At 38.6% G+C, this 25776-nt stretch overlaps 1 protein-coding gene across 1 annotated transcript in view; it reads right to left on the reverse strand.

Annotated features, from left to right (window-relative positions):
• LAPTM4B (lysosomal protein transmembrane 4 beta) overlaps nucleotides 1-25776 on the reverse strand; it is a 127349-nt gene that overhangs the window by 85745 nt on the left and 15828 nt on the right. The window contains exon 2 of the mRNA XM_072603438.1: nucleotides 10789-10900. Within this exon, the coding sequence (XP_072459539.1) occupies nucleotides 10789-10900 (112 nt within the window). The remainder of the gene's footprint in view (nucleotides 1-10788; nucleotides 10901-25776) is intronic.

Consider the following 25776-nt stretch of genomic DNA (forward strand, 5'->3'; position numbering starts at 1 on the left):
TTAATTAAAATTGAGGAAAATAGTTCCATTCTCTTTCATCTGGTCTGGTCAGAGGGTATGACTCAGTCTACTATGAGTAGAACCACATCCACTTTACCAATCATATCTGAATAATTGCTTGTCCCCAGTATTTTATGTATCATTGTTTGTCATAAAGCTAGTAAGAGGAAGATCTGAGATTCCCAAAATATCATAAGATCTCAGATTTATAGTTGGAAGTGACCTCAAGAGATCATCTTATCCAACCCCTGTCTTATAAATGAAGCACTTAAGACCCTTGGAAGTTAAATGTCTTGTTCAAGGTCACATGGGTCTAAATGTCAGAGGCTGGATTTGAATTTAGGTCCTCTGCCTCCAAAGCAACTATCCTTTCCACTGTATTAGCTCTAGGCTTCATTTGTTGGTGTCAGAGGTTCTGAAAGTTGTTGTTTTATACTTCATGGAATTCCTTTGTATTTAGTATTCCCAGGACTACAATAATGATTTGTTTGGAAAAATTGTAGTGCTATGTGAATTGATCCAACCATTCTGGAGAGCAATTTGGAACTATGCCCAAAGGGCTATAAAACTGTGCATACCCTTTGACCCAGCCATACTATTGAAGAGAGAGATGGGAGACACTTCTAGGTCTGTATCCTAAAGAGATCATAAAAACAGGAAAAGGACCCACATGTATGAAAATACTTATAGCAGCTCTTTTTGTGGTAGCAAAGAATTGGAAATTGAGGGGATGCCCATTAATTGGGGAATAGTCAAATAAGTTGTGGTATATGAATGTAATGGAATACTATTGTTCCATGAGAAATAATGAACAGACTTCAGAAAATCCTGGAAAGATTTACATGAACTGATGCTGAGTGAAGTTAACAGAACCAGCAGAACATTAAACACAGTGACAGCAATGTTGTAAAATGACTAACTTTGATACACTTAGCCCTTCTTAGCAATGCAAGGACCTAAGACAACTCCAAAGGACTCATGATGTGAAACGCTATGCACATCCAGAAAAAAAACGATGGAGTCTAAATGCAGATAGAAGAATACTGTTTACTCTCTCTCTCTCTTTTTGTTTCATCTTTCTTGTGGTTTCTTCCATTGGTTCTAATTCTTCTTTACACCATGAATAATGTTAAAATATATTAAATATGAATGTGTATATAGAGCCTATATCAGACTGCATTGGGAAGGGGGAGAAAATTTAGAACTTAAAATCTTATGAAAGTGAATGTTGAAAACTAAAAATTAATTAATTTTTTAAAAAAGAAAATTACAGTACTAGAAATGTAATTTTTTGTTTCTCTTTGAACTATGTCAAAGTGGTTTCAGATCACTACCATTACAAACGATGGTTTAATTTATGTTGAAAGGCATGTTATACAATATGGTGGAAATATTCAAGTACAATATTGAAATTTTTAAAAATTGGGCATTGAATTCCAGATTTGCTATTCATGTATTGGACAAGTCACTTCTACTATTACCTATAACTGAAACAATTGCTATTGTTAAATCATTTTAGTTGTGTCTGATTCTTTGTGACCCTATTTGGGGTTTTCATGGCAAAGATACTAGAGTGGTTTCCTTCTCCAGATCAATTTACAGATGAGAAAATTGAGGCAAACAGGGTTGAGTGACTTCTCCAGGTTATACTGCTAATAAGTCTCTGAGGCCAGATCTGAACTTCATTTAAGACTTTCTGACTCCAGGCCTGGCATTCTATCCACTTTGCCACCCTGCTTCCCAAGAGAAACAATAAGTGTGTTTCAAATGATAAATAAATAAATAATAAATATATAATATAATAACTAAAAATGTAAATATAAATTAAATAATAAATTAAAGTTCCTGGAAATGAAAATCATTCTAAAGACATTTTTCCTTTGCCATTAAGCTGTTGTATGGTGTTAGACAAGTCACATGGTCTCCTAATATTTATCATGAACCAGTCTATGAACCCCTGCACTTAGGTGAACTACAATAGAATAAATCAACAATACTGAAATACTCTGAACTCCTTAGAAAAGTGGAAATGCACAAACAGAAAATACTATGAATACCAGAAGACAGAAAATACCAGGAAAAAAAAGAACAAGAATGCAAAAAATATCATGACGTTTGAAGAGCCACCAACATTACTAGGAATTCATGTTTCTAGCTCAAGTAAGAGAATGCATTTGGTCCCAAAGTACAGTTCCAGAAGAAAACCTACAGTTTATCACAAATGCCAAAGTAATTTTTTTTAAATTAATTTATTTAACTTTTAACATTCATTTTCACAAAATTTTGGGTTACAAATTTTCTCTCCTTTTATCCCCTCCCCCCCCAAACACCAAGCATTCTAATTGCCCCTATGACCAATCTGCTCTTTCTTCTATCATCCCTCTCTGCCCTTGTCTCCGTCTTCTCTTTTGTCCTGTAGGGCCAGATAGCTTTCCATACCCTTTACCTGTATTTCTTATTTCCTAGTGGCAAGAACATTACTCGACAGTTGATCCTAACACTTTGAGTTCCAACTTCTTTACCTCCCTCCCTCCTCACCCCTTCCCTTTGGAAGGCAAGCAATTCAATATAGGCCAGATCTGTGTAGTTTTGCAAATGATTTCCATAATAGTTGTGTTGTATAGGACTGACTATATTTCCCTCCATCCTATCCTGTCCCCCATTACTTCTATTCTCTTTTGATCCTATCCCTCCACATGAGTGTCAACCTCAAATTGCACTCTCCTCCCCATGCCCTCCCTTCTATCATCCCCCCCACCCTGCTTGTCCCCTTATCCCCCACTTTCCTGTATTGTAAGATAGGTTTTCATATCAAAATGAGTGTGCATTTTATTCTTTCCTTTAGTGGAATGTGATGAGAGTAGACTTCATGTTTTTCTCTCACCTCCCCTCTTTATCCCTCCACTAATGAGTCTTTTGCTTGCCTCTTTTATCAGAGATAATTTGCCCCATTCAATTTCTCCCTTTTTCCTCACAATATATTTCTCTCTCACTGCTTGATTTCATTTTTTTAAGATATGATCCCATCCTCTTCAATTCACTCTGTGCATTCTGTCTCTATGTATGTGTGCGTGTGTGCATGTGTGTGTGTGTAATCCCACCCAGTACCCAGATACTGAAATGTTTCAAGAGTTACAAATATTGTCTTTCCATGTAGGAATGTAAATAGTTCAACTTTAGTAAGTCCCTTATGACTTCTCTTTGCTGTTCACCTTTTCATGGTTCTCTTCATTCTTGTGTTTGAAAGTCAAATTTTCTTTTCAGCTGTGGTCTTTTCATCAAGAATGCTTGAAAGTCCTTGATTTCATTGAAAGACCATTTTTTCCCCTGAAGTTCAGGTGGTCAGGTCGGGGCAGGGCCGCCTCTCAGGCTCAGTTCCCTCAGGGGGTTTATGCACAGACCTTCCACAATGGATCCAGGCTCCTGCCCCCTTGGGGAGCCCCAGTCTGCAGCCACCTCTCAGCTTCTACCTGGGGGGGGCCCTGAGTTATGGGGACACCCCACTCCCCTCTCGACCCACCAAAGAGACTCTCTCACCGACCCCCGTCACCTGTGGGTGGAGGGACTTGTGCGGCCGCTGGAGATCCCGTCCCTGAAGCCTGCTTGGATCTGCTTTTCTTGCAGGTCTGGGCTGGGCTCCGCCTCTGCAGCGCGACAGACCTTTTGCAAGAGGTTTGCAAGTCCCTCTGTGGGTGGAGGGACCCGCGTGGCCGCTGGAGATCCCGTCCCTGAAGCCCGCTCGGATCTTTTCCTCTCGGTGCCGTGGCTGCGGCAGGGCTGTACTCAGCTCCCAGTCCCGGCGCCCAGTCTGCAGTGCGAAGGACCCCCCGCGAGAGGTTTGCAGGTCTCTCCGGAACAGAAATCTCCCTCACTCCAATGTTCCGTGGCCTCTGGGTGCAGAATTCGCCTTGAGTTACTTCCCTGTAGCCGTTCTATGGGTTGTGGCTTCGGAGCTATGTATATGTGCGTCTTTCTACTCCGCCATCTTGGCTCCACCCTGCCAAAGTAATTCTAAGAGATATAGGAATCAGGGCTTTTAAAGGAGATCTGTAAAACAATGCTTAGTTAACAGGATTGCAATCACTCTGCTGACCAGATTGAACTTTGACTCTAGTTTTTTGTTGTTCAGTTGTGTCTGATTATTCATGACCCTATTTAAGATTTTCTTGGCAGAGATACCGAAGTGGTTTACCGTTTCCTTCTCCAGCTCATTTTACAGATGAGGAAACTGAGGCAAACAGGCCTTGCCCAAGGCCACACAGTTATAAAGTGTTTGAGGCTGGATTTGAAATTGTGAGGATAAATCTTCCTGATTCCAAGGCCAGTGCTACAGCCATCGCGCCACCCAGTTGCCCTTACTTTGACCTTTCCATTCAGGGAAATCCTACAATTAGTCATAGAGCCAGAAAGGACCAGTGAGGTGAAATTATCCAACCCTCTCATTTTACTGATGAGGCCCAGGAGGGTTAAGTGTCACACAGATGGTGAGCATCAGAAACAGGATTTGAAACAGGTTCTCCAGCTCCAGGGTTAGTGTACTTTCCACTGTTCTTATCTACCTCCCTTTACCATACAAAACTGACTTAGGCTCAGGAAGAACATAAGTACAGGATTCAACGACCAAACAATCACAGATAATCCTGGATAAAGCAGAATAGATGAATGCTGGATTTGGAGTCAGTGAGACCTGAGTTCAAATTCTGCCTCAGAAATTAACTATGCAACCCTCATATGAGGATAATAATAACCCCTACCTCAAGAGTTGCAGTGAGAATGAAAAGAGATACTCATACAGTGCTATTTTAAAGCTAATGTTATTTCAAACAGAAAATAAAATGCATTTTGCTCCTAAATTTATACAAGATATAAACTCCTCTGAAATAACATAGATACTACTTCCAAGCAATTAAATTTTCAGTCACACTCAAGGAAGATGGATAAAGGGTACTAAATTGTAATGAATAATACCAGCAGGATTATTATTTCTAGTAATGATAAGAAGTCTGAAAACCTTGGCTAAAACATTTCCCTCATTTTCAAACCTCTTCTTTTTTAATCTAACGCCACAGAAGTCCAGGGATGGGAAGACCTTTTTATTTCACTTTTAATTTTCCCTCTGTATAATGATTTTTCCTGTCCCTACTGCAGAGCAAATTGATAGTCTGACTGCTCCCTAAATTAAATTCCTTACTTCATCCTGCAGTACGAGTTTCAAATGTACCTCTTAAAATCACACTGCAGCCCACAAAAGGCATAGAACTCACTGACGGTCAATCTATCCTCAAAATATATTAATTATTGACTATGGACCAAGAGAACCTGAGTGCCTTTTGTTTGAAGTCAGTAATTCCTCCAAACTCTCCATTTTCTTTTTTCCACTATGAAAACTTGAAGCTGACAAAGTAGCCAGCTGGTCACCCACACCTTCCTTCCCTGTTCAAGTTCTAAGCTTGAATGCTTCTAACATCTGAACTTGTAAGTCATGTCAGTTTCTCTTTTCTGGATGCCCTCCACCTTTTAGATACATTTCTATCACTGCATTTGCTTGAAAATGTAGTCTTCTAGTTAGTCTTACCAGTGTTGTATGGAAAGGGACCACAGCCTTTAGCTTTCTATGACCAGAAGACAGAGCCTTCCTGCTCAGCCTCAAGTTTCATCAGCTTGGTCATTAGGTTCCCACATCCTGCCTCTATAATATAAGGCTGCAACTGAGGACTCTCCATTCCTACATGAGAAGAGTTAAGTGTCTGGAAGGCTCTGCTGTACCACTAGCTTTGCACACCCCTGAAGTGACCTGAGGGTTATGATTCTTTACTACTTCAAAGTAGCAAAGATTTGACCTGGGCTCAAGTTTGACCATATTGGTTACATGACCTGTAAGTCATTTAACTTCTCAGAGCTCAGACTATAAATTGCCAACTTAGTGCTGATCTGCAAAGCAAAAGGTAGAGGGAATTTCCCTCCAATAAAATCTCAGATCTGTTCCCTGCTTTGGTCCCTAAAAGGAGGATATTGGCAGCTGGGGAATTCTCACTGACATTATCTTAACCCTGATTTTTATCACTTCACTTCTAGGATACTACAATCCTTTGGTGTTTTTGCCTCCAGTCTCATCCCTCTACCCTAAATCTACTTTTTGGCTTTGTACTTATACATCATAGAATTTCCCAGGAAGAAAAGAGCCCAGAAAGGCAATGCTTTCTATCTAGGGAAGATATCAGGGTTGACTGCACCTTCGATCTTTCCTGCCATACTCACATTCCCATTTGTGAGTAGACATCACCATCAAAATCAGGACCATCTCCAAATATGCAAAATAACAATAATTGTTTTTTATTCTAATACTAATAGTTTCCATTTAGATATACTGCTTTAAGGTTTGCAAAGTACTTTACATATGTTATCTCACTTGACTCTCACAGCAGACCTAGGAGGTAGGTGCTACAATTATTCCCACTTTTCAGATGAGGAAACTCAGGCTGAGAGAAGGTTAAGTGATTTGCCCAAGGCCAGGCAGCTAAATGAGCCTCTGAAGGAAGATTTGAAACCAGGTCTTCCAGATTCCAAGTCCAACACTGTACCACTTAGCTAACTACAAATTAAGGTCAAGATATTTAATAAATAAGAGGTATTTGCCTACCTATCACAGGGAGAACATGCCATATGAGAACTTAGTTTATTTTGGTAATCTTTCCCCTATGATCATGATGGGTCAAACATGGTCCCCTTTAAACACAGCAACCTCATATTTACTACCAGGCTTCCTACCTATTGCTTAGATTCCTTTGGTCAGCATCCAATCTATGATCTAGAGCTCATAGCCAAACCAATAGGAATTAATTACCCAACTAAAACTCCATGAGGTCACATATCAAATCCTTTAATTAAATCCAGATGTACCACATCTACTTTGATCACTGTTTTTGCAATTTGAACCAAAAATGATTCAAAGCTTGCCTAGCAAATCTGCTCTGTATAAAGTACAATCCTTCCTCACTTAGAGTTCAGAGTTACCTTAGAATTATTGTAAATATTATTATAAAATATTATGTATGTTGTCATAAATATTATATATAATAAATATAAAATATATTACATATTACATTATAAAATAATTATTATAAATATGCTATAAATATTCTCTTAACATTGTCTTTTTTTTCAACTTTTATTGATATCTTTTGTTTGTACATCACCTTCTTTTCCTAATATACTCCTACAACCTTCACAAGAGCCATATCTTATAATCTCTTATATGTGTGTGTGCTCATCCTTTGTTGCTGAAGAAGACCACGCCATCAGAGAAATGATGACATGACTTGCACTTGACTTTGTTTTGAGTGAGGGAGGGCTCTGCAGGTCACCAGCCTCACTTCTCCTCCAGAGCCATCTGAATCCAGTGACCAGATAGTCATCAGGATGAGGCAAGTGGGGTTAAGTGACTTGTCCAAGATCACACAGCTAGTGAGCGTCAAGTGTCTAAGGCGAGATTTGAACTCAGGTCCTCCTGACTCCTGCACTAGTGCTCTATCCACTGCACCACCTAGCTGTCAAATCTCTTACATAAATGTTTTTTAAAGAGAGGAAAAAAAGTCAATTCAGCAAAATAACTGGAATATCAATCAAGTCTGTCAGTATGCATTGTGCTCTTCCTCCATGGTCTCCCAGTTCTATAAAGAAGAAAAGATAGAGCATTGTCATCTCCCTTCTTCTATCCTCATACTTATATGGCATTTGACTTAAATTTTTGTTGTTTTTCTTTCCACTTACACCGTCATCCTTTGTTATATGAATTGTCTTCCTGGTTCCAAGCACTTACCCTTGCATTATTTCATGTGAATTTCCTCAGGCTTCCCTGAATCCTTCACATTCACCATTTCTTGCAGAGCTGTAATATTCCATTCCATTCTTTACCGTAATTCATTTAATAATTCCCCAATCAATAGACATTCCCCTCGTTTCTGATTTTGCCTTTCTTTTATATGAATACCAATGCCAACACGACCATAGATTCATCTTTCCTGTCTCCCAATGTTTATTTGATAATTACTGTGAGGATCTATGCTTACCAATGTAAACATTAGCACCCACAAATCAAACCCAACAAGAAAACAAGCACTAGTCTTCTGATAACTGTTACTATCCTCCCAACTGGACCATCTTTGAATGGCCCTATTAAACCCCATTGTCCTGAAACTGAGTTGACAGCATTCTAATCATACTCTACACCCAAGGCTCTGGTGAGATATCATATGCAAAAGCCCTTGATAACCCTTAATCACTATTTAAATGTCAGTTATTATTTTAAATAATTTGGACTTTTATTCACAACTGGGGTCAAATATGACATGGCAGCCATGATCACTGACTGCTTCAATTCCTGACGACTTGACTTGAAGAATTCCTGCAGGCCATGTCAAATGACGAGAAAAACTCCAGAGGAAAAGAAAGGAAGTAAAAAGAGGAGTCATTCAAAGTTGGTCAATATTGCCATTTGGTCAGTCTCAAAGGGTGCCATAAGCCCTACATTCAGCCCTTCAGTGTACATGAAAGAGAATATAAACCTCAAATGCGCAGGACTTTATAGCCAGAGCATTACAAAACAGAACAACTGTCTTAAAATTTCAAGTACTGGCAGGCCTTTGAAGTCAGCTAAATAAAGCCTACATTGTCAGACAATCATCACCAGGGTTAATCTCTGAGAATTAGGACACAGTATTCCATTTTAATGCCAGTTTCAGCTAAAGTCCCATCTGTGTCTATTATAACGCTTAGTTCCCTAAATCTAATTATATGAAGAGATAAGGGGAAAAAATACTTGCCATCTTATCAAATTGCATTTAATGAAGGGAAGGAAATAAGCATGTACTAAGTGCCTATTATATGCCAGGTGCTTTGCAAATCTTATCTCATATGATCCTTACAACCACCCTGGGTTGTAGGTGCTATTATTAACCCCTTCCCCCCCCCTTTTTTTAACAACTGAGAAAACTGAAGCATACAGTGATTAGCTGACTAGCTAGTTAAGTACCTGAAGTCAGACTAGAGCTCAGTGCTTTATCTAGATGCCAGTAATAAAAATATCACCCCTCAACATTTTCATTTTAGCATATGAATCTTTAAAAGTATGAAGGGCTGAGGAATTACTCACCACCCTTTTTGGTGAAAATAGGCTTTTTTAAAAGTAAAGTCAGAGTTTAAAAAATCTTTATTTTTAAAGGCCATCATCACATGACAAGGATTCACTATCCTTCCCAGAAGAAATGCCCTGAGTAGAGATAGAAATATATCTGGCAAAATATAAGAGAGATAGCAGAGTATTGTGGATAAAGTACTGCGTTTGGATGCAATAAAAATAGGCTCAAGTCTCACTTCTGATGCTTAACTAGCTATGTAACCCCAGGGAAGCCACTCAAACTCTTCCTTCATGTATCAAACAAACTCCCCAGGATTGTAATCTTTCTTTGGTGGCAGCAGTTCCTACATCAGGAGTTCCCGATGCAGATGAAATCACACCTTTTAGTATACAAGTTTAAGGTTAACCATCATAATGCCACCCACTTTCTTAAGATCACAGCTCAAGACCTTATAAACATTTCCCTTCTGATAAAGTCAAAAAGTGCTCCTGTTTTCTGGATGAAGGTTATGAAATAACAAGGCTTTAAGATTATGGTAGCTGATGTCCACTATTATGGAAATAAAAGTCTAGGCTTGCTTGTTTTTAATGCAATTGAAATGCTGATTCACGGATGAATCATTTTTGTGGATTATCTGAAGCAACATTTTAATCTTGAACTGACTGCCCCCACCAGCCAGCATCATCCTGATTATCCTTGCCTGTCAGTTGAGCCCATCTGCTGAAAGTATAAACTAAGTTAATATTAGCCAATGCATCACTAAAGAAAATGTATATATATATACATATATATATGTATGTATATATATATATGTGTGTGTATATATATATATGTATGTACACACACACAACAAAGTGGGAAACTCATTCAACATATTCCAAAACCAAGCAGAAATGAATTTGGATTTCTGGCTGTTTGGGATTATGCATACAACAGAATGACTGCACAGCCATTATAATTTCAAAACCCCAGAGCATCAGCAAGGTAGAAGTGGTAAGGTGTTGTGGAAGTAGCCTTTAGAATTTCATGACACTTCTCTCTACCCATCTCTCACCAACCAAAACTTTGTTTCTGCATACCAAATTGGGTCTTACCTTCCGAGAGATAATTAACAAAGTGCTTTCTGGAATAAATAGAGGCTAATATAATGTCCTCCAGAGAAGTGATGAAACATAGAAACACAATGGGCCACAAGATAATGGGACTTTTGTTCCCTGAAATCAAAATGGAAAGGGGTTCTCTTGACAGAGGATATATCTTGCATATTTCTTTGTGATAGAAATATATGTTAATTAGCAGAGTGCCTAGTACACAATGCACATGTAATAAATGTTTTATCTATTTGATTTGATTTTCATGGTGAGATGAAAATAAAAAACTTACTCAAATGGGGAGGGGTGAGGGAAGGCAGTGAATGAACCTAAGTATAAATGTTATCTTCATGTAAACACAGAACAGGTGATGGCATGAGCAAAATTACTAGGATTCTTTTTCTAAATGGAGTATTAAGCAACAAATATATTTTTAACTTGTTCAGTTCAGGCACAGCATATTTAATTAGCAGCTGAAAATCTACCCTGCATCTCAATTCACTAGGAAGTGCTTTAAAAAAATACCACAAATGCCCACAGTGGTTATTAAATATACTTACTGGCATCATCCATGAATTCAAAATCACCCCCTAGTTCAGAACTGGACAAGTGATACTGATCTGGGTCTGCCATGGCGCTCAACAGGATCAGAAGCACCACAGCATTGATGATCTATAGTGGGAAAAGAGGGAAAAAGGCAAAATATTATTTTTTGAAAAAGACTCTAAGAACAAGCAGCAATTAGGATAAAAATAACTTGCACTTATACAGCACTTTAAGGCTTACAAAGCATTTTTGAAATATTATCTCATTTGAACCTCATAACAACCCTTAGGGATAGGTGCTATCATCACCCCTATTTTACAGATGAGGAAACTAAGGCTGGGAGAGGTGAAATGACTTGTCCAGGGTCACTTAACTAAGTAAGTGGCAGAACTAGGATATTTGAACTTAGGTCTCTCTAAGTTCAAGTCCAGCCTTCTATCCACTGTGCTACCCAACAGTTCATTTTCTCTCTTCAATCTTCACCTTGAAATGAGTTCAATTACTCTTCCCCATGAGATGGGAAAGACGACAAACCATCCCTAAGGTGAAGGGTCAGTGCATTGAGCACATCTTATTGTGGCACCACCCAATATTTCTACGGCAAATTTTTATTCCCGTTACAATCCTGAGGATATAAATCACAGGAATTAATTCATTAAATATAGAAACTGAGAAACAACCACCAGGCATAAATCAACTTTTCAGCAAAAATAAGTGATTCAACTGGAAGGAGGAAGTAACAGAAGAAATTATGATATGAAGCTTAAAAAGTCAAACTATTCATGGCTTCCAAAGAGCATGTTTGGTGTAAATATTATCATTATATTAATATTATTCATATTAATTATATTTATGTATATGTTATATATATCAATTGATATTAAATTAATATTAATATATTATTATTTACTAGATTCTTCTCTGTATAAAGCTGAGGTTCTAGGGGCTAGGGAAAGTAAATTAAGTAGATATGACTTCAGTGGTTCCCAGCATTGTATTAAGGACTAATTTCTGGAAATGCATAAACAAAAATGAAAATTACTATCCTGAAAGGGCTTAGTATCTACTGAGAGAAAGCACCCTCTATACAGATAAGTAAATACAAATACATATACAAAACAAACACCGAGTGAACATCAATATCCATACAAAATAAATACAAAGTGGGGGAGGGGAGTAGAGCATGGTGGGAAGCTGGAGTGCTCTTTTATAGGAAGTGGAACTTAAAACCAATCTCTCTTACTTCCTGTAAGTCCCAACTAAAATTCCCCCTCTTACGGTATTTTCAGTGGCATGTAACTCTTTATGACTCCATTTGGGGTTTTCTTGGCAAAGACACCAAAGTAATTTGTCAGCCTCATTTAAACAAGGAATGCAATGTTCTCCAGGTCATAATTAGTGTGGCAAACTTCTTCTAATCTACAAATGTAAGATTAGCAAACTGTCCTAATCACGATGCTCTTGTGAGATAAGGGGCAGGGGGGTGGGTCCAAGACTGGGCCATTCTCTAATTGACTACCCCTAATGTCCCCCTCTCACTCAGTCCCTGTGAATCTGCCTATTAACAAAAATTAGATATAGAGGTGGAGACACAGAGTATTTCACTCTTGATTAGGGATACACATCTCACCGAATGCCCATGTGACCACCTCCTGACTACCCATGGGACTAATGGGCTGGTGATCTACATGTTTACATGTCTGGAAGTAATAAATTGTGTGGTTCAGAATGCTACATCTACAGGGGCTCTCTCCAGTGTCTCATGACAGAGTGTTTCGGATCCCACAGTCTGGGTCTAAACAATCCAGCACCACTAGTCTGTACTAGACAGGTGTACTGCTGCTCTCTGGGACTGATAAAGTCTCCCCACTCCCTAGAGCTTTCTGACCACCCTAGGGCTTCCTCAAGGGAATCCTTTAGTCTTTCTGCCTCTGCACACTAAAACCCTGGAGGCTAGATGTGTGCCATCTGTGGCACTCTGGCTGATTTTTTGTGCAGTTCTGGGATGGGAAAAGTCGCTAGTTCCTAACTGAATTTCTTGATCAGTATTCAGTCTGGTGGGAACTTTTCAAGATTTTGCTGGAATGGAAGCCATTCTGGCAGGAAGTTTTGCTATAATTAGCATTTATATAGAACTTTAAGGTTTGTGAAAGTCTTTAGAAATATTATTTTATTTTATTTTCACTTGAAAAGTAGGTATTATTATTTCTTCCATTTGACAAATGAGGAAACTGAGGGAAACAAGTTAAACAATCTGCCCAGTCAGAAAGTGTCTAACTCAGACCTTCCTGACTCCCAGTCCAATGTTCTATCCACTGTGACATCTAGTTGCATGCAACAAAACTATATTTCTTTAAATAATCATTGGTTTATTCATTTAGTGAATATTTAGAGGATGCCTTCAGAGCCTGAGGAATGAGAAGAAATATGACAGTGCTGCTGCCCTTGAGGAATTATGATAATAGTTGTTGGTAAGGAAAGAGGAAGAAGTGGAAAAGGAGGATAAATAAACTGTATCTCTGAGATTCATTCCAAATCTGAGATTTTGTGATTCTATTTGTGATGGTTTTATCTTTCTAACTCACTTGCCAGCTCTTTAGGGGCATGTGTTTTAACAGAAGGAACATTGAACCTGGAGGTTCAGTTAAAGCCCTGGCTTTGCTACTTACCAGCTGTATGACCATAAGCAAGAGACAACATCTCTGAGGATGAATGAATGAAAGAAAAAAGATCACCACATACAAATCACTGTGCGGTGCTACGGATACAAACGTAAAAGCAAAGGTTATCTCTGCCCTCAAGGAATTTAGTTCTAAAGTTCTAAAGAGGGAAACAACACAAACAGGGAGTGGTGGCCAAGGAGAAGCAACTTGGTCCAAATATTTCCTTAGAACAATAGCAGAGTTGTTTTGATCACAGCCCATGGTTCCTGAACCGAAGAACTTAGGGGCCAAGGTAAGGGAAAATGGTACTAGTAAGGCTGAAACATTATCAGTGGTGGGGGAAGTAGAGAGAAGGGAAGTTTGGAGATAATCAGAGAGTTTGGAGTTGTCTCATAAGTAAAATGGTGACAGTTGTTTCAGTCATGGCCAACTCTTTGTGACAATTTCGGGTTTTCTTGACAAAGATACTGGAGTGGTTTGCTATACCCTTCTCTAGCTCATTTTATAGATGAGGAAACAGGGTTGAATGACTTGCTCAGCGTCACACAGGGAGTAAATGTTTGAGGCTGGACTTGAACTCTGGTGTTCCTGACTCTAGGACTAACTCTCTATCCACTCTGCTACTTAAGTTTCCCCCAGGTGGGATAACATGCCTATTATTTACCTCCCAGGGATGTTGCAGGGATTAAATGAGATGACATGTGTGAAGCCCTTTCTAAAGCCAAAAGTGCTTGGTAAGATGCTATTACTCTAATTTTTCTTTTGTATCCCTAACAGAGTCTTGCAAATTTAGCAAAAAATGAATAGGTAGGTCTCAACAAATATTGTCTGGGTTGAGTTGCTTTCTTTTTCCCTTCCATTTTTATTCCTTTCCTTATGTCATTCCTATTCCCCACAAAGTCTTGAGGTGCCAGTTGGAAGAGCTGCTTCAGATGTGAATGAATTCACTTAGACCTTCTTTTTAGCCAATGGGAGGTTTATTGACATAAAAGCACATGGACCTGAGATTTAGCAAGGAGCTAAACAAAGGCAATGATATAGGAAAAGTATCAGACTTATACAGACAGAAAGCTATACAACCTGTAGGATGATAATGTAAATTTAGGGTTTCTTATGGGGGTTGGAGATTTAGGGACAGGAGAAGTACAAACAAGGTGAGGAAGGTGGTTGCTTGCAAGAGAAGGAAAAGTTGTCACGACACAGGATAAGAAAGATGAATGCCAGGATAGGAAACGCATAAAAAGGGGAACAAAAACAATTCTTTTGGTACAAGTTGCACAATATTTTAAGATAAGGGGAAAAGGGCATTAGGATACCCTCAAGTTACAGGATGGGCTATAGAATAAGCTCAAACCCCCTCTGAGAGCCTGGGAAAGTGACCCTTACTGACCCTTAGGGCACCATTTGTATCTACATCAGTATTGTGGAGCTTTAGGGGTGCCAGGCCCCTGAAATAGCAACATGTGGGTCTTGCCCAAATAAATTCAACCCAAGCCTTCTTTCAACCAAAGAAAAATAAGTTTATTAAACATTTATCACATTTGGTAGACTCTTAAGGAATCTCAACATTGGCTAGACCTTTAAGGAATCTGAGCATTTTGTATTGCTAATGCCAGCCTGCCAGAATGAAATCTGAGCCCATTCATGGAGGTAGAGGTGGATCTTATATACAGAAAGATTGTGGGAGGGATCTAGAATTAGCCAAGTATTCTGGGGTGTCAAGGGAGGGTCTTGATGGTAGTGCCAGTAGGCTGGGCTAACTAGAAGTCAGGCATCAGGAGTCAAGAGAATGGGGTTTTGACAGGATCAAGGGTGGGAAGCAGCTGGTGGCAATCTGGATGTAATCCAGATAACTGAGATTTGAGCATAGCGATAATGAAAGGTTTATGACCTCAAGGGAATGCCAGATCAAGTGGGTAGATTCAAGGAGAGTTCAAGGGGAGTTCCCAGAGCCTGTATCCCATCATTATGAAATGGTTTATACTTTAACAAAGTACTCAAGGAAATCAAACTTCTTCTCCCAAATCAATCAAAGTGAAGAGTTTACAGAGAAGGGGTGACCAAACATCTACATAGACTATGGTATGTGTGCATGCGTGTGTGTATGTGTGCATAAGACAATCTGCCTAACCTCTGGGTACAGCCAGCACTACTATAGGGTCTTGAAAAGTGACAAGTTTGTAGTCATTGTGTCAAAGTGCTTGCTGGACAATGATTCTTCATTTTTATTTCAATCAAAGGACTAGTATAGAAAGTCATTAATGTAAAAGTCAATGAAGCTAAGATTTTAAGAAATGAACCCAATTCATCCCAGTAGGAAGGTTTTAATTTTTAAACAAATAGGAAGGAATATAATCTTATACTCAAATATGAATAAATGCATGAGTGAGCAAACATGAATACATAACAAAGCATGAATATATTCCCAAAGTAAATAGGGAGTAACCAAAGGCAGCCAAAGAAAATATTAAATGTTGCACAACTTTATTTTGTACAATGGACTATTCACCAAAACAAAACTGAGCTTTTGCCAAGCAGTTATGTTTCTGAAGGCAAAACATTTCATCTTTGCATACATACCCTTGCACAATGCCTTGCTTATAGTAGGTGCTTAATAAGCCTTTGTTGTATTGTATTCAAGGCATGAGAAATAGTCAAAAGATAATTCAATAGGGCAATATCATGGAACAGCTAGTAGCCCAGTTTTGACTAGAATAAAGATAAGTACTCTAAAGTAAAGATAGAAAGGTAAGTTAGACCTAGATAATGAAGTATCTTAGATGCCAAACCTTTGAGTTTGCATTTTATTAGCTACTGATGATTTCTGAAAAGTGATATAATCAGACATACACATCAAGATAATTATCCTGACAGTTGTATGAAGGATGGATAAAAATATATCAGTTAAGGGGGCTCTTATGATAGTCTAGTCCTGTCCAGAGATGATGACAACTTGAATATGTGTTGCCGGTGGGACTGGAATGGAGGTGTTGGAGACAAAGATATTATGGGAGGAGAACTGGCTGGCTGTTGGGGATAGGAAGGAATAAAAAATGATGTTTTGACCTTTGATGAATGGGAGAATAGTAGTAAAACTACAAGAAACAGGGAAATTGGGAAGAAAAGTGAATTTAAGAAGGAAAATAGTGAGTTCAGTATAGTATGTGTTTCATTTAAGGTATACATGAGATATTCAGCTGGAGATGCAGGATGGGAATTCAGAATGAGATCAAGCCTAGATAAATGGCTTTGGGCCATGTGCAAGAGGTTATAAAAGTGAAGCCACTGAAAGCAGTCAAGTATTATATAGAGATGAAAGAGCCTGGGGAAATACCCCAGATTTAGTAGACATAAGGAGAGAAATGACCCAGTGAAAGAACAAAGGGAGTGCTCAGGCAAAAGGAAAACTAAGAGACAATATCATCATAGAAGCCAAAGGAAGGAAGAATATTTAGAGCAAGTCAGTAGCTAACGCTGACAAAATGGGAGAAAAAGTCAAGAAGTATGAAAACTAAGCCAAAGCTGCTGGAGACTGAAGAGAGGTGCTTCAGTGAGATGGTGGGAGTGGAATTCAGATTGTGGGCAGCTGAGGACTGGGTAGGAAGGTGGTTACATGGGGGGACAGATAATTTTTCTAGATGTTTAGTGGTAAAGTGGAAGAGTAACAGAGGATTAGGACATGAGGAACTAGTGTAATCAAGGGAAGGGTTCCTCCTTCCCAAAGCTAAGGAAGATCTCTATCTGCAGGCAGTAGGAAAGGAGCCAGTGGAGGGGGTAAGATTGAAGATGAGAGACCGAACGAATGATCCATATAGCAAGGTCTGGGAGGAGGCAGGAGGTGAGGAGGTTCAGGTCATGCAGGTAGGGTTTTAGCTTTTGCATGAAAGAGGGTCACTTCATTTTCTGAAACTGAAAGATGAGTAGAGGACAAATGTAGACACAAGTTTTGAGTTATGGATAAGGGTGAAGGGATGAAGAATTCATCATAGTTTGGCAATTTTCTCAATAAAATAATAGGTAAGGTAATCTGACGAGAGAAAAAGAACACGTGTTGAATGGGACTTACAAAGCCTCACATGGTACTGGGTAATCATTTGGAAGCTAAAATGTTCTCTCTGTGAACTGATAATGCCATAAATTCTGCCACCATTTCATAGAAATACTCTCCCTTGAGAGATGATTTCATTTTTGTCTCCTGCTCTTTTAAAAATCTCTTTGGAAAACTATTTTTAGCAGGAAGTTTTTGTTGCCCCTCCCAAGTTATTAGTGTGGAGTAACACTGACATAGTAAGCGGTGACCATTACTACATTCATCCTTATAGTTCCTGTTTCATTGCTGAGAAGAGACAAAGCATTTGCCTTCTGTCACCAGGGCAGAACACAGCAAGGACACATTCTTAGACTATTTTGTTACTTCTCTTTTTTACCTAATTTCACAAATAGCAGGATGACGTAATAAAACTCAATATATTTTCTTTGACAATGTCAACTTTGCACATTTAAGGAGAATGATCTCTGTTCAATGAAATGAGATTTATTCTACCCCCTTTATTCTACTGACATGGAAACTGAGACCCAGGGAAAGGAAATGACTTGATCTAGGTCACAAACTAGTCATGGGTCTTTTAACAGTAGCAAATTTTATCAAGACTTGCATTTCACTCTCCTCTATACACATACATATATATGTATATACGTACATATATACATGCACATACCCCTCCCTATATACATATATTATATATTAAAGATAGATAGATAGAATACAAAAATCCAAATTTACACAAAAGATGTAGAGGAAGGATCATTTATTTTACAACTCAGAGTTCATTCAGTTTAATAAGCATTTCGTAAACCCCTGTAGAGTCTGCATAGCAAAGTGAAAAGGGAACCAGATTTGGAGTCAAAGGACCAATTTAAAATCCTGACCCTGCAGTCTTCTCTTTATGTGACTCCCTGGGGTTTCAGTCCTCTCAGAATGGGATTGTTTTAGATCAGAGCTGTCAAACTCAAAGCTTTAGGTCCCATATTAAAATGTAATTGAGAAACGTTTAACAGAATAAATAAAAATACAATACAGCATAAATAATGCTAATTTGTGGTTTTCTAAGCCAATATGCAGCTTACAAGGATGTTTCTATTTGAGTTTGGCATCAGTGTTCTTGATGACCTTTCAAGTCTCTCTTAGCTGAGTGTCTATGATCCTATGAATTCTCTGGGCCTCAGGTTACTCATTTATGGGGTTGGGCTTAGATGGTCATTAACATCTCTTCTAGTTCTAAATCTAGGATCCTACTGTATATTGGGCACGATGCTAGGTGCTAAGTGTACAAAGACAAAAATGAAACAGTCTCTGCTCTCAAAAAACTTACATCCTACTGCAGGGGAAGGAACATATACACAGATAAATAAATATAAAACAGATTTGTTGTTGACTTGTTTTTTAGTTATGTCTGAAACTTCCTGACCCTGTTTGGGGTTTTCTTGGCAAAGATACTGGAGTGGTTTGTCATTTCTTTCTCCAGCCCATTTTATGGATAAGAAAAGTGAGGCAAAGGGGGTTAAGTGACTTGCCCAGGGTCACACAGCTAATAAGTGTCTATGGATGGATATGAACTCACAAAGAGGAGTCTTCCTAACTACAGGCCCAGCACTCTATCCACCCAGCATCTAGCTACCCTTATATGATAGATAAAAAGTAATTTAGACAAAAGCATAAAGAGGTGCTATCAGGAAAGGTACCATGTAAGGTATGGCACTTGAGTTGAACCTTGAAGGTAGTTAGAATTCTGAGAGGTAGAAGTGAATTGAGAAAATATTCCAGGAATGTGGACACCACATGCAAAGACAAAGATAAGTCAGTTTGCTTAAATGTAAAGTGCATTAGAGTACTATGAAATCAATCTGCAAAGATAAGATGCAGCCAAATTGTAGCTGGCAATTTAAAATGCCAAGCTAGGGAATATGCGCTTTATCCTAGAGGCAAGAGGGAGCCTCTAAGGCTTCTTGAGCAGGAGAGTCCCATAACTAGTCATGTACTTTAGAACTATCATCCCCACTGGACCAAGAATCATGGCGCTATGGTGACACTGGAGTCAGGATTCCAGGGGAGATGTTGCAGTCAGCCACTGGAGAGTCTACCTCCAACACCTGAAACTGAGGAAGGCAAACCAAACCAAGCAAACAGGAACACTTCAAGCTCATTTCTATGGGGCCATGAGGCCTAGAAGGGGAGGTGGGGAGGACATCCATCGCCCCTCATTGGTTGTGCTCATAACACCTATGCTGTGGATGAACTGTGACCATCAATCTCTCTGGATACTGAGCAACCAATGTCATGCACGAGAAGCAAGCAAGGATCCCACTTGTCCCAGCATTAAAGATTTTAAAGATAATTAAAAGAAACTACTCCCTCCCATGGGGTGCATGAGGTGCTCCACAAGGAATTCAGGATGTCTCCTCCCAGAAGCAGAGTGCCTCCATGGACATGTGTTAAAGTCTGCATTATAATACATAAATATTATTATTATGATATATAAATATAGAAAACATTTAAATGTAAGATCACTTTTATTATGTATATTATAATACATAGATAATAAATTATGTAATACATAAATATATGAACATTTAAATGTGAGATCAATTTTATTATATATATAATACAGAAATACAGAAAACATTTAAATGTAAGATCACTTTTATTATATAGTTTATAATATATAATACCTAAATATATAAGCATTTAAATGTGAGATCACTTTTATTATATAGTTTATAATATATAATACATAAATATATAAGCATTTAAATGTAAGATCACTTTTTTACATATTATTTATTCTTCACCTCACTGCCCTTCTAACTTTCCAGGCTTCAAAACTATATCTCCGTTGGAAACTCCTCTTGGCACCTTCCTCAGCTCCTATGACCTCCTCCCCTTGAAATATTCACCTACCCCTGAGGGCTTTTCACTCTGAAATATTCATCTGCCAGGTAGGCCAGCCCCGTTCTCGCATTAATGAGTTCCTTGTGGGAGCTCCATTTTGTGGAAGCGCACAGGGGAGCCACCCTTTATTCCCCTCACATCCCTTCTGTTGATGTTCTGGACTTTAAACCATTCTCCATCAGTACTACTCCCTGCTTACCCCACTTTTCAGTTCCTTTTTGTGTGTCATCTTCCCCCATTAGAATATAGGTTCCTTGAGGACAGGCACTGTCTTTCTTTTTACCTGTTTCTCTAGTGTTTAGCACAGTGCATGCATGGCATATAATCACCACTTAATAAATGCTTTTGCTTTTGTGTTTTCATTAAACTAATAAGACTTCATTGTGGTCAATGAATTGGTGGCTATGGTTACCAGCTTTGATTCTCACTCACTTCCACGTGTAGTGTGGTAAATCTGAATTTCTCAATCCATAAGAAGTAATAGGTCACAGGAGGCAACACCAAAGTGGTTTCAGAATTCAAACATGAAGTATTAGGTGCAGGAGGAAGATCAAAGAAGGGATAGAAGCACTGCTCTGAGTACATAAGTAGATAATTATGAATGAGAGAGGGGAAGGCAGAACTATTTAACTCCTATTTTTTTTTTTGTTTTGTCCACCCAAGAAAATGATCTTCATGCTGAGATATATGGAACAAAAAATGATTAACCTGGAAGTGAAACACAATATAAATGAAGACAGAGCTCGATATCACCTAGCTATCTTCCATAAGACAAAATCTGGGCCTGGATGAGCTATACTCCAAGGTACAGAAAGAAATTTTGAAGGATTGCTAAGTCACTATTTGAGATCTTCAAAAAAAAAATCAGAGAATGGAAGAAAGGGTACAGGACTTGAGAAAAGGAAATGTCCCCATTTTTAAAAAGAGAAGATGGATTGTTGAAACTAGAGGGAGACTTTGATGTCTGGCAAATTTCTAGAATCAGTGGTGAAAGGGCTGGTTTGTAAGTGTTTAGAAAATGGAAGCAATGCTCACTAAATGCCAGCATGGGATTATGAAGAATTAATCATGCCGTACTAGGTTATTTCCTTTTCTGAAAGCAGGACTACCCAAGTGATAGCTCAGAATAGTGTTGCAGACATAGTATGGATTTCAACAAGGTATGTGAAATGGGCTCTTTGAGCTTTACTTGTGGACAGAATGGAGAACTGTAGTTTAGTTAGTCATATGGATTTTAGAATTGGTTAAATGACTGGACCCAAAGAGCAAGAATTAATGGATGCACACATCAACCTGTAGGGAGCTATGTAGCAGATGTGCCCCAGAAATCTTTCCTTGTGCTGCTCAACATTTTTGTTAATGATTTGGATAAATGCGTATATGAGATGGTTATGATATTTATGGTTAATACAGCTGGGAGTGACTCCTAAAACATGAAAAAATCAGACTTAAGATGTCCTAAATATCTCAACAGGTTAAGATAATAGACTAAATTTAATAAGGTGAAATTGAATAAGGATAAATATAAAGATCTATATGAGTTTAAAGACTAGACAAATATTGGCAGAGGTGAAGGAGGGATAGGGAGGAAATTGACCATATCTCTCCTTAGTTTATATGACAAAGATGAGCTGCCATCATCTTGGTTACCCTTTCCTTTAAGCTTGCCTTCCCCTTCCCTAGTCCTAGGCATCTCAAAATTTATTCTGGAAGTAGGAAGTTCTCCCACCACTGGAGACACTCTTCTACCTTGCCTTCCCCTTTCATTCAGGATGCTTGACTACTCACAGGGATTCGAGTCAATAATTCCATTTATTCTGAAGAGACAGAAGTACCTTAAGACTTTTCATTTACAGTGCCTCCTAAGATCCTCCAGGCCTTATCACCTGCCCTGTCTCTATGTTCTGCATGTGCTCCTTCCCCCTACCCTCATCTTAACACCTATGTAGTATCAACTTTTAAACCTTGTCATTTGAACCACTGTTGAATCCTTAAGACCTTTGGACTTTACCATCTACCCTGAGATTGTAGATTATTTTATGTGTTATCTTTCCTCATTAGAATGAGAACTCCTTGATAACCAGAACTGACTCAATTTTTCTATTTGTAGTCCCACTGCTTAGCACTGGATCCCCAGTGTTTGGCACATAATAAGTGCTTAATAAATGCTTTTTCATTCATTCATTTGTTCAAATATCGTCAACAGTGTAAATAAGGCAGCCAAAAAAAAAAAAAAAGCTAATATACTAGGATAAGTAGTGGATACAACAGTGCCCAGAATGAAAGAGGAGATAGTCCTACAGTACTGTACCTTAATCAGATCACATCTACAGTATATCATTACCTTTAGTATTGGATGCCACATTTCAAGAAGGACATGAACATCCAGAAGAGGGTAACTATGATAGTAAGATTTGAAACTTTGCCATAAAAGGCTCAGCTAAAGGAACTGGAGCTATTTAGACTAGAAATGAGAAAATTTTGGGAAACATGATAATTGTTGTCAAATATATGAGGGTGTGTACTGTAAAAGAAAAGTTAGGCTTGGTGTGCTTGATTTTAGAAAGCAGAACTAGGAGTATAATGGGTGAAAGATGTAGAGAAGCAGATTTCAGCTCAATATAAGGAGTAAATTCCCTAATACAAGAGATATTTAAGAGTTAGGGGTAGTGAGTTTTCTGTCAAGGCCTTCAAGTGCAGGTCCTGTCAAAGATTATGTAGAGGAGAATCCTGTTCTCCTTTAGGAGCTGGATTAAATGACCCCTGGGATACCTTCAAACACTTCAGACTTTGATCACAAAGTTGTAGATGAGGTGTAAACTTGGAGTAAGGAAGATCAGGATAGTATTATAATCCCGCCTCACACACTTTCTAGCTGTGTGACCTTGGGTAAGTCATTTAATCTCTCTTGACTCTCATTTTTTGTGGTTGTTCAGTTGTTTTCAATCATGTCCCACTCAATAATTCCAATGACCTGACCTTCCATAACAATGGAAGCCTACCCTGCTTTCCATTTACCTAAAAAGGTCATGACCCCTGGCTGCCTAATCTCCTGCTCCCAGATGTCCAATGTGTTTCCTGAAAATCTGGACCAACTATCTATGCTGCATCTTTGTTATCAGCTTTGTTATCCTCTTGCCAGAAAACTTATCAGTTCTTACCTTCTCCCTGTCTGTACCTATATGTAGGTAACTATGCAACCTGCTTCCCATTCTTGGCTCTACCCTCACCACCAGCTTCTAGGCCTTTCTCTCTGGGTCTAAGCTATTCCTCCTCACTCCCAGCTTTCACTTCAGTTTCCCCCATCTCAGCTCCTCACCCCACACTCACCAGGCACTGATTACAGTTGGGGCTCCTACAACCTCATAGCTGACAATGATTAGTGGTCATTTTGTCAAACCGTCTAGACAAGGGTGGTAGGGAGATTAAACTGCCTTCAAGTGGTAAGAGCAACAAATACCAGAACTGACTCATTGTTGTCTTCTAATTACTTAGTGAAATTTTCACACGGGACTTGCAAAGTTAACATGTACTTAACTCTATTTTTTTTCAAACAATTGCAGTAGTAGAATAAGAGAATTCAGAACATTTGGACTCAATTGTCTCTGTTAGTACCATCTAATTTAGTCTAAAGGGTTGCTGGTGTAGCAGCTAGGCATTCAGGGATTCAGAGAAGGTAACAGGACAGCTAGAGGTCTAAGGGCACTAGAAAGAAAACTACTACGGAGAAGAAGATACAGACCTCAGACCTAGCACCTCCATCTAACCAGATCGCCCATCAGGAAAACTCAGATCAACTCAGGAAACATTCAAGAAATGCCATCGGTGGTCAAGAATACAAAGATGAAACAAATAATCATTTTTTAAAAAAAACCCATACCTGCTGCCTTCAAGGAGCTTACAATATATTTACTGGACAAAATCAAATTGCAGCGAGGTGCTACAATAGATGGAATGCTGGTCACTGAGTCAGGAAAACATAAGTTCAAATCCTGCCTTAAAAACTTACTAGCTGTGTGACTCTGGGCAAGTCATTTCACCTGTCTGCCACAGGCTCGTCATCTGTAAAATGGGGATAACAATAGCACCTACTTCCCAGGGTTTTTATGAGAATCAAAGGATATACTATTTGTGAAGTGTTTTCCACACCTTAAAATATTAATTACTATCACTATTAAGCTCTAAGTGTGAGAACTAATTAGATGAGATCTGAAGAGATAAAGGAAAGGACCCATATGTATAAAAATATTTATATCAGTTCTTTTCACGCTGGCAAAGAGTTAGAAACTGAAGGGGTGCTCAACAATTGGGGAATGGCTGGACAAGTTATGGCATATGAATGTGATGGAATATTGTGATGATGAGGGGAGTGGTCTCAGAGAAACTTGAGAAGACTTGTATGAACTGATGCAAAGTGAAGTGAGTAGAACCAGGAGAACAAATTATACAATATAACAACAATATTATAGAGACAAAGAACTTTGAAGCCTGAAGAACTCTAATCACAAAATGACCAACCTCAATGTCAGAGAATTCATGATGAAATAGGCTAACCATTTCCATATCAAGAGCTGATGGACTCAGAGTGTAGATTTAGGCATACTTTTTGGGGGGGTGGGGTGAGGGTGGGGAGAGACATGACTATGGAATTTTGGACATGGAATTTGTTTTACATGGCTATACATGTTTATAATTGTTTTTTTTTTCTTTTTCAATGGGGGAGAGAAGGTGAAGGGAGAGAATTTAGAGCTAACAATAAAATAAAATTGAATCTTTAAAAAAAATAACTGATTAGATAGTAAGAACTTGAAAGTATAGACTACATTAAAACCCTCCCCTCTCTAAAAATGAAAGAAACACAGAGGATATTTATTTACTTCTCAATGTTCAGTTACATTTTAGCTTTTTCCTATTTTAGAACTTCATGTACAAACTGTGCCTCTTGTATTTACAAAATGTTCCTGTGGCATCACATATTCCCCCTGTTTTTTGACATCCGTTGTTTCCATATATAAATAAATTCACCTTCTGTTCTCTAATTCAAGTGGTGCTATGCCCTGACATGTCCTCTCTTTAGTTCTAGTGCTTCTCTCTCAACTCACAGCCTTGAACCAAAACAAAAGAGGAGCCGAGGAGCTTAAACAATGAAATTCAATAAGCAGTTCATATTTATGTAGCACTTAATGAAGTATCTTCTTCACAACTCCCTCCCCTCCCCAGGTAGGTAGTATGAACATTATTGATCCCATTTTGCAGATATAGAAACGGAAGATCAGTTTTTTAATTTTCCACAATAATACCGAGCTGGAATTCAAACCCAATATTATTTCTGATGTAATGTTCTTTCCCTTAACTTAAGCCTAATCAGAACAACCACAAATTAAATGACT

This window comes from Notamacropus eugenii, chromosome 4 (genome assembly GCF_028372415.1).
Source record: "Notamacropus eugenii isolate mMacEug1 chromosome 4, mMacEug1.pri_v2, whole genome shotgun sequence".
NCBI lineage: Eukaryota > Metazoa > Chordata > Mammalia > Diprotodontia > Macropodidae > Notamacropus > Notamacropus eugenii.